Consider the following 15,011-nt stretch of genomic DNA (forward strand, 5'->3'; position numbering starts at 1 on the left):
AGCTCTAGAACAGGGCTCCTAAATCCTTGCTGCACTGTGAGGGACTCAGCTACTAGAGTGACGGGGCCACCTAAGACCTGAGATAAACTGTTTCACCCACTTATTAAAGTAGTGGGTATGTTTGGTGAACACACATGATGCTGTATGATTGAAATATGACCATTTATATGATTAATATTGCCACTATTATTGAAACAAATCTTGTACAAAGTATGTCATGTAAGGTATCAGTGGAAAAGTTATAGTCAATCAAATATGATTATCCTGTTTATATGCATGTATCATCTTTGTATCTGAAGTTATAAATATTGATTATGTACCAGTATTTCATGTGTTTGCTTCTGGGGTAACACCCACAAGGTAGTTTACATCCAGTCTAGTCAGCACATTGCACATGGACCATTCAAGTAGATGGCCCATTAAAGGACAAAATGGGCCATAGAAGAAGCTTATCCCTGCCGAGTGCGTTGTAGATGCTTTAGCCAAAATATGGGTAATGGCCAATGTTCCCTCTAATTTTTGACAGGCCGTGTGGGCAAAAAATTTCTTCTGTGCAAATTTTTGTGCGTGCGGTGTTTCGCCGTGTGCCCGGGGTTTAGGATCTGGGTGCGCGTGCACATGCGCACAGCTTAGAGGGCACAGTGGTAATGGCTGCTCTTATGAGTCATCAAAGAATGCAAGGGCATGTGACCCTGGACACCATCTTGTGCCTGTACTTTTCCACAAACTAAGACTGAGAGCAGTCCCTCCACCTGGGAGAAGATATAAAGGACCCTGGAAGCATCTCCATTTGCCTCTTTCCTGCTCGGATCTCTGGACTATAGACTTACACTAAAAGGAGTATTCCAATCAATGAACTGAGGACTTTACAAGCCAGCAGTTTATTCATCACTGCTTCAAACCTGATATAAGAACTCTGCAAGGATTATATGTATTTGATTTCCTTAACCATTTTAACTCTCTCCTCTTTCTTTTCTCTTATAAATAAACCTTTATATATTAGATACTAAAGGATTGGCAACAGCATGATTGTTAGGTAAGATCTGAGCAATATATTGACCTGGCTGCGTGGCTGATCTCTTGGGATTAGAAGGACTCTTTGTCTCATGAAATTGGTTTTCAATAAGCACTCATCCTTAGATGTTTTTAAGGCCTGGCTTGACAAAGCCCTGGCTGGCGTGATTTAGTTGGGGTTGGTCCTGCTTTGCGCAGGGGGTTGGACTAGATTACCTCCTTAGGTCTCTTCCAACCCTAATCTTCTATGATTCATCATAAAGTCTAGTGTCTGGGTGGTGAAATGTGTGCTGGAATGCCTAAGGAGACTGCATTTCTGACTTCTAGTTAACTAGTGTGGTAAGACAGAAGTTTACTTTTGTTTCAGGCTTGGTATATCTAATAATAGAATAATCACTAATTTGGGGTGAGTCTGCCCTATTTCTCAGCAGTTTGTCCTGAATCTCGTATCCTCAGCTGTGACCCACTGAGGCATGGTGACAACACAGTCTTTTGCATCTCTTCACTTCATCAAAATGGAACTGTGCACACTTTGCATTGTATACTTCATGTAAATGAGTGATTTACATCCGATTCGTTGGTGCCTAATTATCAGGGACAAATCCTACTTCAGTGAACACCACACATTGCTGAACTAATCAAACAGAGGTGACACAGTGCAAACAAAGTTCTCTCCCGGCAATCTTTGAAACATTGATTTTCTTAACTCAAGTGATAGAAATCCAGTGCAAGCCCAAATATTGCTAATTCAGTTATCTCACATTCTCTGTAACACAAAGCAGGGTCATGTTTCCCAACTGCTAGTCATTAACTCTGAAAATATACCTGCTTCGCTAGAACCTCCATTATCCACAATGATTTGTTCCCCGCCACGACACTCTGGTGACCACAACCATAAAAGCATATTGGTTATATCTGACGCAGCATCTGATCATGTTGTATCACCTCTGGTGGAAAGATACCTTGACACATGAGCTTTCAAAATGTAATGCTCACAAAAGCCATGTTCAGTACTGCAGCAGGGGCAGCAGTCTACCCGTGGCTGCAGAGTCCTGGCCAGGAGCTACAGAGGCCCTGACACTAGCTAGCGCTAGTCAGCCTGAGAGCTAGAGAGCAGAGAGGATCCCAGGGTCTGCCTGTGTCCAGCAGGCTCGGCAAACAATCCTCTTGCTCTTCATTACAATTAAGCCCTGTCTCCTCACAGCTGTGAGGGGCCCTACAATGGCAAGAGCTACCTGCCCCCTTTGCTAGCAGCGAGGCTAAGAACTGAATGGGTCATGGGGATGGGGGGTCTCCTGTTCTGAAATGGTCTCTCCATTAGATTAGGGCTGCCATGTGATTGCATGGCGCAGAAGGGGTTAGTGTGCATCGCCTGGGCTGCGTCTGTGCTGTTGCTAATGAGAAGAATGCACTCCCAGAGCTGTCAGTCTGGCACCCTTTGCCAGCACTTAATTTAATGTGAGAGACAAAGAGAGATGGTTCATGGTCCCCTACCCCCGTTTGCAGCCCTGGATACTCACGGTTGAGGAGAACGGCCTGTAATACCAAGCCATCCACCACCTGTACCTGGCCCCTATCCTACTAGCTCATTCCAAGCCGTCTCCCATAGGCTGCTGCTGCTGCTCCTGAGAGACTCTGGGCTCCAGAGATAACTGGTGACACCCTTCACTGGCAGGCCAGCCATCCGTGATAACCAGTTCGTTGCCAGGTGTCTGTCACGTCAAACAGCAACACCCACAGAACTATGCAAACTCCAGAGCTCAAAGGCAAATCAGCGATCCCATTCTCTGCTGTCCTGACCACAGGGGGCTTGGACACACACCCTACCAAGGCTGCAAGCTGCCTAGGAAAAGGCAGTAGGACACCAAACTTACAGAGGAGTTAGTAGCCTGCAGCATGAGGGAAGCCAGGCGTCTTTGAGGAACTTTTTGCTAGCAAGAGGGGTTTAGGTTTACGCAGGCACCACCTGTTTCCTTTGTGCATTCACAGCTCACACTGTGCTGCTGTTGCTACAACAAGAAGGTTCCTCTTAGCAACCGCACAGGAAAGGCTCCCTTTGAACTCCAGCTTCAGTGCACAAAGTGTGCACCCCACAGGTTTTCTCACTGCCACAGCAGATGTGTGGAAAGGAAAGAGAGGGGTGAGCCGCTCTGATGGAGAGTCAAGGGCCTAAGGTCAAGTATGCAAATCCAGGTTTCGACACCTGCCTGATTAGCAGAGGTGCTGAGCCCCCAGGCTTCCATTGACTTCAGAACCAGAAGATCAGGCCTCTTCTAGTTCTACATCTATGGGTGGACTGAAGCACTGAAAAAGTTAGCCTAGATGAAAAACCTTGAGCAACACAAACCTGTTGTTCTGTGTCTCCATCGAAGCAGTTTGTTACATGGGTACTGCCAAGCTAAAAAAACAACCCTGGGCACCACTCAATTGAAGTCAGTGATGGAATAAATTGATGCAGTTATGCAGATTTACATCTGCTGGGCACCTAGATTTCTTTATCTTTATTACCCCGTAAGTCATTACAAATGTCATGGACTTTTCACCATTAATTCTATTAGTTTATCCTTTGCATTCTCTGATTGGGACAATGAAAATAAAGTGGTCGGTTTCATTTATGTAGTAAGTCAGTTTCTAGTCCAATGGTTCTCAACCTGTTTACCACTGTGGGCTACATATGCATCTATATGTTATATGGGCCTCATCCACACAATATGTATACTACCTGTATGCAGTGGTGAGCTGGAGCCGGTTTGCACCGGTTCGCACGCGCCAGTTGTTAAATTTTGAAGTAGTGTTAGAAACGGTTCTTAACCCGCTTCCCTGCAGGGAGCACTGAGGCTTTGATGGGCTCTGGCCCGGAAGTGATGCAATTCCTCCTCCGGCCGCTGGGGGCGCTGCACTGCGGGAGCCATGTGGGCTGCCGCCTGGCCCTGGGCACGAGCCCTGTTGCTGCTCCGGCTGCTCCCCGACCCCTGGCCCTGGGGCTCCTGCTGCTGCCTGGTGGGTCCCTGGCTGCTCAGCTGGGCCTGGGCTGCGTCCTGCTGCTCGGGCTGCTCCGAGCCGCTCTCCCCATGAGTACCCACCACCCTGCCTGCAGCCAGCCCCTGCCTCCAGCCACCCCCGCACTCCCTGCCCGCAGCCAGCTCCTGCCTCCAGCCACCCCCGCACTCCCTGCCTGCAGCCAGCCCCTGCCTCCAGCCACCCCCACACCCTCTGCCTGCAGCCAGCCCCTGTCTCCAGCCACCCCCGCACCCCTGCCCGCAGCCAGCTCCTGCCTCCAGCCACCCCCGCACTCCCTGCCCGCAGCCAGCTCCTGCCTCCAGCCACCCCCGCACTCCCTGCCTGCAGCCAGTCCCTGCCTCCAGCCACCCCCACACCCTCTGCCTGCAGCCAGCCCCCGTCTCCAGCCACCCCCGCACTCCCTGCCTGCAGCCAGCCCCCGTCTCCAGCCACCCCCGCACTCCCTGCCCGCAGCCAGCTCCTGCCTCCAGCCACCCCTGCACCCCTGCCCGCAGCCAGCTCCTGCCTCCAGCCACCCCCGCACTCCCTGCCTGCAGCCAGCCCCTGCCTCCAGCCACCCCCACACCCTCTGCCTGCAGCCAGCCCCTGTCTCCAGCCACCCCCACACCCTCTGCCTGCAGCCAGCCCCTGTCTCCAGCCACCCCCGCACCCCCTGCCTGCAGCCAGCCCCCGTCTCCAGCCACCCCCGCACTCCCTGCCCGCAGCCAGCTCCTGCCTCCAGCCACCCCCGCACTCCCTGCCTGCAGCCAGCCCCTGCCTCCAGCCACCCCCACACCCTCTGCCTGCAGCCAGCCCCTGTCTCCAGCCACCCCCGCACCCCCTGCCTGCAGCCAGCCCCCGTCTCCAGCCACCCCCGCACTCCCTGCCCGCAGCCAGCTCCTGCCTCCAGCCACCCCTGCACCCCTGCCCGCAGCCAGCTCCTGCCTCCAGCCACCCCCGCACTCCCTGCCTGCAGCCAGCCCCTGCCTCCAGCCACCCCCACACCCTCTGCCTGCAGCCAGCCCCTGTCTCCAGCCACCCCCACACCCTCTGCCTGCAGCCAGCCCCTGTCTCCAGCCACCCCCGCACCCCCTGCCTGCAGCCAGCCCCCGTCTCCAGCCACCCCCGCACTCCCTGCCCGCAGCCAGCTCCTGCCTCCAGCCACCCCCGCACTCCCTGCCTGCAGCCAGCCCCTGCCTCCAGCCACCCCCACACCCTCTGCCTGCAGCCAGCCCCTGTCTCCAGCCACCCCCGCACCCCCTGCCTGCAGCCAGCCCCCGTCTCCAGCCACCCCCGCACTCCCTGCCCGCAGCCAGCTCCTGCCTCCAGCCACCCCTGCACCCCTGCCCGCAGCCAGCTCCTGCCTCCAGCCACCCCCGCACTCCCTGCCTGCAGCCAGCCCCTGCCTCCAGCCACCCCCACACCCTCTGCCTGCAGCCAGCCCCTGTCTCCAGCCACCCCCGCACCCCCTGCCTGCAGCCAGCCCCCGTCTCCAGCCACCCCCGCACTCCCTGCCCGCAGCCAGCTCCTGCCTCCAGCCACCCCCGCACTCCCTGCCCGCAGCCAGCTCCTGCCTCCAGCCACCCCCGCACTCCCTGCCCGCAGCCAGCCCCTGCCTCCAGCCACCCCCACACTCCCTGCCCGCAGCCAGCTCCTGCCTCCAGCCACGCCCGCACTCCCTGCCTGCAGCCAGCTCCTGCCTCCAGCCACCCCCGCACCCTCTGCCCGCAGCCAGCCCCTGCCTCCAGCCACCCCCGCACTCTCTGCCCGCAGCCAGCCCCTGCCTCCAGCCACCCCCGCACTCCCTGCCCGCAGCCAGCTCCTGCCTCCAGCCACCCCTGCACCCCTGCCCGCAGCCAGCCCCTGCCTCCAGCCACCCCCGCACTCCCTGCCCGCAGCCAGCCCCTGCCTCCAGCCACCCCCGCACTCCCTGCCCGCAGCCAGCCCCTGTCTCCAGCCACCCCCGCACCCCTGCCCGCAGCCAGCTCCTGCCTCCAGCCACCCCCGCACTCCCTGCCTGCAGCCAGCCCCTGCCTCCAGCCACCCCCGCACTCCCTGCCTGCAGCCAGCCCCTGTCTCCAGCCACCCCCGCACCCCTGCCCGCAGCCAGCTCCTGCCTCCAGCCACCCCCGCAGCCCCTGCCTGCAGCCAGCCCCCGTCTCCAGCCACCCCCGCACCCCCTGCCTGCAGCCAGCCCCTGCCTCCAGCTACCCCCTCACTCCCTGCCTGCAGCCAGCCCCTGCCGCACCCCCTGCCCTGTCTCCAGCCAACCCCTGCAGCACGTACCCCCTGCCCTATCTCCAGCCAGTCCTGCACCCGCTGCCCGCAGCCAGCCCCTGCCGCACCCCCTGCCCTGCCTGCAGCCAGCCCCACACCCCCTGCCCCGCAGCCAGCCCATGCCGCACCCCCTGCCCTGTCTCCAGCCAACCCCTGCCGCATGCAGCCCCCTGCCTAAGCCAGTCCCTGCCGCACCCCCTGCCCTGTCTCCAGCCAACCCCTGCTGCACCCCCCTGCCCGAAGCTAGCCAGCCCCACACCCCCCGTCTCCAGCCAACCCCTGCCGCACCCCCCTGCAGCCCTGCCCAAAGCCAGCCAGCCCCACACGCCCTGTCTCCAGCCAGCCCTGCACCCCCCTGCCCTGCCTGCAGCCAGCCCCTACCTCCAGTCAGCCCCTGCTCTGCCTCCAGCCAGCCCCACACCCCCTTGCTGCCAGCCAGCCCCGCACCCTCCTGTCTCCAGCCAGCTCCGCACCCCCTGCCCTGCCCCCACCAGCCCCGCACCCCCTTCCCTGCCTGCACCCAGCCCCACACCCCCTGCCTGCAGCCAGCCCATGCCGCACCCCCTGCCCTGTCTCCAGCCAACCCCTGCCGCACCCCCTGCCCTGTCTCCAGCCAACCCCTGCCGCACTCCCCTGCCCGAAGCTAGCCAGCCCCACACCCCCCATCTCCAGCCAACCCCTGCCGCACCCCCCTGCAGCCCTGCCCAAAGCCAGCCAGCCCCACACCCCCTGTCTCCAGACAGCCCTGCACCCCCCTGCCCTGCCTGCAGCCAGCCCCTACCTCCAGTCAGCCCCTGCTCTGCCTCCAGCCAGCCCCACACCCCCTTGCCACCAGCCAACCCCGCACCCTCTTGTCTCCAGCCAGCTCCGCACCCCCTGCCCTGCCTGCAGCCAGCCCCAAACCCCCTGCCTTCAACTAGCCCTGCCCCATGCCCCTGTCTGCAGCTGGCCCCACGTCCACTGGTGCCCTGCAGTTCCCAGGGCAGTAACCCTGCACACCTGCTTCAATGAGGGGGGTAGGGAGCAGCAGGGACCAACACATGTGCACACCCTAGGGTGACCAGACAGCAAGTGTGAAAAATCAGGACGGGTGGGGGGGTAATAGGACCCTATATAAGAAAAAGACCCCAAAATCGGGACTGTCCCTATAAAATCGGGACATCTGGTCACCCTAGCACAGCCCCAGGGAGTGGCGGGGACCCACACATGTGAAACGGAGCTTGTTTCTAGTTCAGGCCCATCTTTTAAAAAAAGAACTTTAGGCAGGGTTAACATACAGCCGTATTTTCCCGGACAGGTCAGGCTTTTTGGTTCTTAAATCGCCGTCCGGGAAGAATTTTTAAATTTTAAAAATACAGACGTATGGTATGGAAAATACGGACGTATGGTGACCCTGTTGGTACAAAAAATACATACTGTGGCACATCCCTTCTATCAGAACTTTTTATAGGACCCGGTTGTTAAGATTTTGGCAGCTCATCGCTGCCTGTATGGCCCTGAGGATGTCACACGGGCTGGAGCTGTGTGCTGATTGCGCCACAAGTGCCCCACAGGCCCTGGGTTGAGAACCACTGTTCTAGTCAATTCTACCTGCAAGAGTCCAGTATACCAGCTTTTGGATTGGCAGTGCTGCTGGGGAAGTTTAACTTTAGGGCTGTTTAACATTTAAATGTTACCTCTGCATTTGGACCCATTTCAATGGGTGTTTTGGTCTATGAAAACTAGTTTACAAAGACTAATTCTGGGCCAAACTTGACCTTACAGTGACTATTTAAAAAGAGAGATTTCTGTTCTAGCATAGTGTTCCATAAGCAAAATACTACAGGGGAGGGTCTTCTCTGCCTTGCATTATTGTGTCATCATTCATGCCTGTGCTAAGCTGGTATAAAATGTTGAGATCATTTCCAATCACACTGCACAGATGTACACAAGGTGTAAAGCAATGGAGAATTGGGCCCTAAATATAAAAACCTCACAATCACCCCTCTAACTTTTATTTAGAAAAGGAAACTTTAGAGGCAGGGAAGAGACAGCCCACCCAGAAAAAAAATAAGACACCCCTGTAATGATGCTGCCTCTGGCAGGACACAACTGAGAGTATCAGTTCAGGACAAGTTTCAGAGTAACAGCCGTGTTAGTCTGTATTCGCAAAAAGAAAAGGAGTACTTGTGGCACCTTAGAGACTAACCAATTTATTTGAGCATAAGCTTTCGTGAGCTACACAACAAATTGCTTAGAGCAGGGCAGTTACAGCCCAAAGCTGGAGTTCCTTTACTATTAAGGCAAACCAAACCAGCCAAACAGAGAAGACTTTGGTTTTACCCCACTGGTTAACCATAAGTCACACAAGCAATTCCTGCAGACACTCCAGTTTCCCAGTATCACCACCAGCAGCCACTCGTTATGGGGATGAATGGTTATGAAAACCAATACCCCAGTAAAAGAAAAAAGGTTTGCCCGATCCCAAAGGACCAAGCCTCAGACCCAGGTTAATATACAAGTCAGATCTTACCCACAAATCACGCTGTTGCCAATCCTTTAGAATCTAAAATCTAAAGTTTTATTCATAAAAGGAAAGAAATATAGATGCTAGCTAGAATTGGTTAAATGGAATCAATTACATACAGTAATGGCAAAGTTCTTGGTTCAGGCTTCTAGCAGTGATGGAATAAACTGCAGGTTCAAATAAAGTCTCTGGAGTACAACCACAGCTGGGACAGGTCATTCAGTCCTGTGTTCAGAGCTTCAGTTTGTAGCAAAGTTCCTCCAGAGATCAGAAGCAGGACTGAAGACAAGATGGAGGAGATGCAGCTGCCTTTCAAAGTCTCTTGCCATGTGGCTTGTGCTTTCTTTGTTCCAACCACAAGCTACCCAGCACATGGCATGGAAAAACCTTAGAGTTCTGTCCATAGGCATGTCCCTGCATGCCTTGCTGAGTCACAAGGTGTAGCTGCCTTCTCTCAATGTGTCAATTGTATAGCTGATGGTCCTTAATGGGCCATCAAGCAGGCTAGGCAGTGCTGATGTTAACTGGTCTGGGGGGTCACCCAGAAGCATAGCACAAGTTTGAAATACAGACAATATAGAGCCAATATTTATAACTTTACATACAAAAATGATACATGCATACAAATAGCATAATCATAACCAGCAAAACATAACCATGTCTTAGACACCTCACATGACAGCCTTTGTACAATATTTGCTGCAAATATATAACAGTGGTTGCAACAATGATCTATACGGTTACAGTTTATGTCAATAATGTCACAATTCCACCCCACCCTTGCTTCTAAACCCGCTACCTGTCTCTGTTACTGACCTTTTAGGAAGGTTATGAAATATCTGATTTATTCCCCCATATGTTTCATTTCCATGCATTGCTGTATTCTGGCAAGGCTCAAAAGTCCACAAGAAAGCATGCTCTGGTTCTGATCCAAAACCTAGTTCAGTATCATTACAGTCCTTGTCAGCCAGCCCAAGCTCGAGATGTCTCAGACCTCACTGAAATTCAAAGCTCCAGAACACATTTAAGACCAGGTTAATAATAAACCAGCTAGAGTGTTCTGGGTCCTTGCCAAATTCCCTGTTTGGGGATGCCAAGGTGAATGATGGAGGATTGGGCCAAAAGAAATCTGATGAGGTTCAATAAGGATAAGTGCAGCGTCCCGCACTTAGGACGGAAGAACCCAATGCACCGCTACAGACTAGGGACCAAATGGCTAGGCAGCAGTTCTGCGGAAAAGGACCAAGGGGTGACAGTGGACGAGAAGCTGGATATGAGTCAGCAGTGTGCCCTTGTTGCCAAGAAGGCCAATGGCATTTTGGGATGTATAAGTAGGGGCATAGCGAGCAGATCGAGGGACGTGATCGTTCCCCTCTATTCGACATTGGTGAGGCCTCATCTGGAGTACTGTGTCCAGTTTTGGGCCCCACACTACAAGAAGGATGTGGATAAATTGGAGAGAGTCCAGCGAACGGCAACAAAAATGATTAGGGGTCTGGAACACATGACTTATGAGGAGAGGCTGAGGGAACTGGGATTGTTTAGTCTGCAGAAGAGAAGAATGAGGGGGGATTTGATAGCTGCTTTCAACTACCTGAGAGGTGGTTCCAGAGAGGATGGTTCTAGACTATTCTCAGTGGTAGAAGAGGACAGGACAAGGAGTAATGGTCTCAAGTTGCAGTGGGGGAGGTTTAGGTTGGATATTAGGAAAAACTTTTTCACTAGGAGGGTGGTGAAACACTGGAATGCGTTACCTAGGGAGGTGGTAGAATCTCCTTCCTTAGAAGTTTTTAAGGTCAGGCTTAGAATCATAGAATCATAGAATATCAGGGTTGGAAGGGACCCCAGAAGGTCATCTAGTCCAACCCCCTGCTCAAAGCAGGACCAATTCCCAGTTAAATCATCCCAGCCAGGGCTTTGTCAAGCCTGACCTTAAAAACCTCTAAGGAAGGAGATTCTACCACCTCCCTAGGTAACGCATTCCAGTGTTTCACCACCCTCTTAGTGAAAAAGTTTTTCCTAATATCCAATCTAAACCTCCCCCACTGCAACTTGAGACCATTACTCCTCGTTCTGTCATCTGCTACCATTGAGAACAGTCTAGAGCCATCCTCTTTGGAACCCCCTTTCAGGTAGTTGAAAGCAGCTATCAAATCCCCCCTCATTCTTCTCTTCTGCAGGCTAAACAATCCCAGCTCCCTCAGCCTCTCCTCATAACTCATGTGTTCCAGTCCCCTAATCATTTTTGTTGCCCTTCGCTGGACTCTCTCCAATTTATCCACATCCTTCTTGTAGTGTGGGGCCCAAAACTGGACACAGTACTCCAGATGAGGCCTCACCAATGTCGAATAGAGGGGAACGATCACGTCCCTCGATCTGCTCGCTATGCCCCTACTTATACATCCCAAAATGCCATTGGCCTTCTTGGCAACAAGGGCACACTGCTGACTCATATCCAGCTTCTCGTCCACTGTCACCCCTAGGTCCTTTTCTGCAGAACTGCTGCCTAGCCATTCGGTCCCTAGTCTGTAGCTGTGCATTGGGTTCTTCCGTCCTAAGTGCAGGACCCTGCACTTATCCTTATTGAACCTCATCAGATTCCTTTTGGCCCAATCTTCCAATTGGTCTAGGTCCTTCTGTATCCTATCCCTCCCCTCCAGCGTATCTACCACTCCTCCCAGTTTAGTATCATCCGCAAATTTGCTGAGAGTGCAATCCACACCATCTTCCAGATCATTTATGAAGATATTGAATAAAACCGGCCCCAGGACCGACCCTTGGGGCACTCCACTTGATACCGGCTGCCAACTAGACATGGAGGCTTTTCATCAAAGCCCTGGCTGGGATGATTTAATTGGGGATTGGTCCTGCTTTGAGCCGGGGGTTGGACTAGATGACCTCCTGAGGTCCCTTCCAACCCTGATAGTCTATGATTCTATGATTCTATGAATGATACAATGATGTTTTCTATGCACACAGGTATCATTTTGCAGGATCACAAGGACCTTCTGTCTTAGTGCAGCCAGACACACCAAAGCCAGAACGTGTAGCCAGAACGTAAGTGCTAGGTACTTGTGGGAATGAGAACACTGGCTAGAGTCCTTGATGGTGTGATGCAATTCCCAGACACGGGGGCATGCCCGGGAAGTGATTCCAGAAGTGACAGACAGGCACATGGAATCACAAGCATCTCTCCAAATCAGTCATACAAGGCCCCACTCCAGGGAGACGGTGTCTACAACAGCATTACTGTCCATCTCTCTATCCAGCCATGTCATCCATCTCAGCCCAGTGCCTGGGGAAGACCTCCTTATCACCGATACAGTTTATCCATCTGTCCACACATCCACATACAAACATAAGAACAGCCATACTGGGTCAGACTAAGGTGCCATCTAACCCAGTATCCTGTCTTCCAAGAGCAGCCAATGCCAGGTCCTTCAGAGGTAGGGTTACCATATTTCAGGTTCCCAAAATGAGGACACTGCGGGGGGAGCGGGAAAGTTGTGGGGGGTACCTGCACTAGGGGAACTCACTGGAGGTGGGGGGAATGTTGCTCCCTGTCCCAGTGGCAGGGCTGCTGGCACAAGCCCAGGATGCAACAACAGCCATCAGTCAGTGTCTCCCTGAGGGACCCCCCCTTCCCAGGGCTGAGTGCTGGGGCCTGGGTGGGTAGGATCTGGCAGCTGGGGCTGCAAGGGAATGGATGGACCAATCAGTTGTGTATGCAGAAGAATGGACCAATAAGCTGCAGACCAGTTTTGGTTAGAATGGGAAAGAGGCAGGTCCCTAATGTGTCTCTCCACTGCCTGTCTTCCATGGCTGAATCACCCCAAGGTTATCACCCCAAGGGTTCCTTGGCAAATTATTGCCACTGATTACAAAGCAGACATTGCATTAGGAATCAGACCACCCCACACCTCAAACACCTCAAACACCTCTGTATCCTTGTCTGGGGTCCCTATTTTGAGAGCTGGTAAATAAATAAACTTGGGCTACATGCTCAATCCAGGAGATCTGTGTATGATACTACAAGGATACCCATTAGTGTGCAGTTCAGAGACGTCCATAGTAGACTCTGCTCCTTGCTTCTGCATGGGTCATGGCTTTTGCTCCCTGTGTTCTGGGTTGTAATTGCGAGTTTGTGTGTGTATGGGGGTGGGGGGGATGTGAGAAAACCTGGATTTGTGATGGAATGGCCCACCTTAATTATGCACATTGTAGGGAGAATGGTCACTTTGGATGAGCTATTACCAGCAGGATAGTGAGTTTGTGTGTGTGGTTTTTGGGAGGGGGGTGAGGGGATGAGAGAACCTGGATTTGTGCAGGAAATGGCCCAACTTGATTATAATGCACATTGTGTAAAGAGTTGTCACTTTGGATGGGCTATCACCAGCAGGAGAGTGAATTTGTGTGGGGCGGTGGAGGGTGAGAAAACCTGGATTTGTGCTGGAAATGGCCCACCTGATGATCACTTTATATAAGCTATTACCAGCTGGACAGTGGGGTGGGAGGAGGTATTTTTTCATATTCTCTGTGTATATATAAAGTCTGCTACAGTTTCCACGGCATGCATCCGATGAAGTGAGCTGTAGCTCACGAAAGCTCATGCTCAAATAAATTGGTTAGTCTCTAAGGTGCCACAAGTACTCCTTTTCTTTTTGCAAATACAGACTAACACGGCTGTTACTCTGAAACCTGTCATTGAGATTGCTGCAGTTGTAGAACTGATCAATGAAATTGTTTTTGATTGGTCACTTTATTAATATAACTGCATAAGCAAAGTTTTATGAATGAAACAACATTCATTCATAAAGCTGGTTACCCCAATAACTGGCTAATTGAGTTTCACTTTCAATCCAATTGCTGCTTAAATCGCTGAAACTTGCACTGTTACAACATTGTAACTTCTGCTCACTGTCTGTCATACATTATACTTGTCTATATTGTAACTTCTGTTCACTGTTTGCCATTCCTTACACTTGTTCATACTGTAACTCAAACTCCATTTTAACTTGTCCCAAACTCCATTTTAAAATGCTCACTCCATTTTGTAAAAGCTTGCTGCAACCTTCATTTTTGCAAAACCCTGCTGTAATCTTTGGTTTCAGAGTAACAGCCGTGTTAGTCTGTATTCGCAAAAAGAAAAGGAGTACTTGTGGCACCTTAGAGACTAACCGATTTATTTGAGCATGAGCTTTCGTGAGCTACAGCATCCGATGAAGTGAGCTGTAGCTCACGAAAGCTCATGCTCAAATAAATCGGTTAGTCTCTAAGGTGCCACAAGTACTCCTTTTCTTTTTGCTGTAATCTTATTAGTTTAGTTCAGATGTGTGAATGAGGTATGTATGGATGATGGAATCAACCTCCAGCCCCAGCCTGTCCTGATGAAATAAAGTGGTGTAAACATCCAACAGTTGAAGAATGCAGACAACAGCTCTGACAAAGTAAGAGGAGTCCACCCTCAAAAGAAAAGAACAAAAGTGCAATTGAAGAAACATTAAAGCCAGGTCCTAGGCTGAAAGTCATGTCTGTAATTGACGGGTGATCAATCACACCGAACCCAGAGGCAGCGTGACACAGCAAGACCTATAGACTCTGGATTCAAACTAAAGCCTACAAAAAGGATGGGTGAGATGGAAGACTTTGGAGGGTAACATTCTGCTGCCAACATGGAAGGGCATCGGTGCATGTCCAACAGAGACCCGGCTCTTCCTTGTGCCTGGCTTTCCTGGCCAGCTAGCTACCACAAGCTATGAACCCAAGCCACAAACTCAAGCTATATTCAGGACTGGTAACTATACAGCAGCTGCAGAACCTGTGTGTGTGTATGAACGAATGTGTGACTGAATGTGAAACTGAATGAAATGTTATAGCTATAACTGACTGCCTACTACGATTCTTTTTGTATTCACAATAAATGTGACATTTTGTCTTATCCCCTTTAATAAGATCCTGCTGGTTTTTATTTTATTGGTATAACACAGTGTGGCTTTACAAAGAGGAGAGTCTTGCAACACACTAGGAATAATGACAGGCTTTGGCGTGGTCTTCCTCTGTGTGCTTATTCAGCAGTTGAACAACTCAGTGGAGAAAGCCTCACCAAGGACTCCACATTGGGCACTGTCAACTGCATTGTTCCAAGGGAGAACAGCTGTCTCGGTGAGATCAGGATGGAGAGGAGGTCTCTGATGCAGCTGGTCCCTGGCCATTC

At 52.2% G+C, this 15,011-nt stretch overlaps 1 protein-coding gene across 3 annotated transcripts in view; it reads right to left on the reverse strand.

The window, feature by feature from the left end:
* Positions 1-15,011, reverse strand: part of LOC140918498 (coiled-coil domain-containing protein 33) — a 66,560-nt gene that overhangs the window by 37,347 nt on the left and 14,202 nt on the right. For 2 of the 3 annotated variants that reach the window (XM_073363068.2, XM_073363064.2), the window contains exon 1: positions 2,535-2,652. The exons of the other annotated variant lie outside the window; for it this stretch is intronic. In XM_073363068.2, coding sequence (XP_073219169.1) covers positions 2,535-2,567 — 33 coding nt within the window. In that variant the 5' untranslated portion in view covers positions 2,568-2,652. Of the gene's footprint in view, positions 1-2,534; positions 2,653-15,011 lie in introns of those variants that run through there. 3 annotated transcript variants of the gene reach the window in all.

This window comes from Lepidochelys kempii, chromosome 10 (assembly GCF_965140285.1).
Source record: "Lepidochelys kempii isolate rLepKem1 chromosome 10, rLepKem1.hap1, whole genome shotgun sequence".
NCBI lineage: Eukaryota > Metazoa > Chordata > Testudines > Cheloniidae > Lepidochelys > Lepidochelys kempii.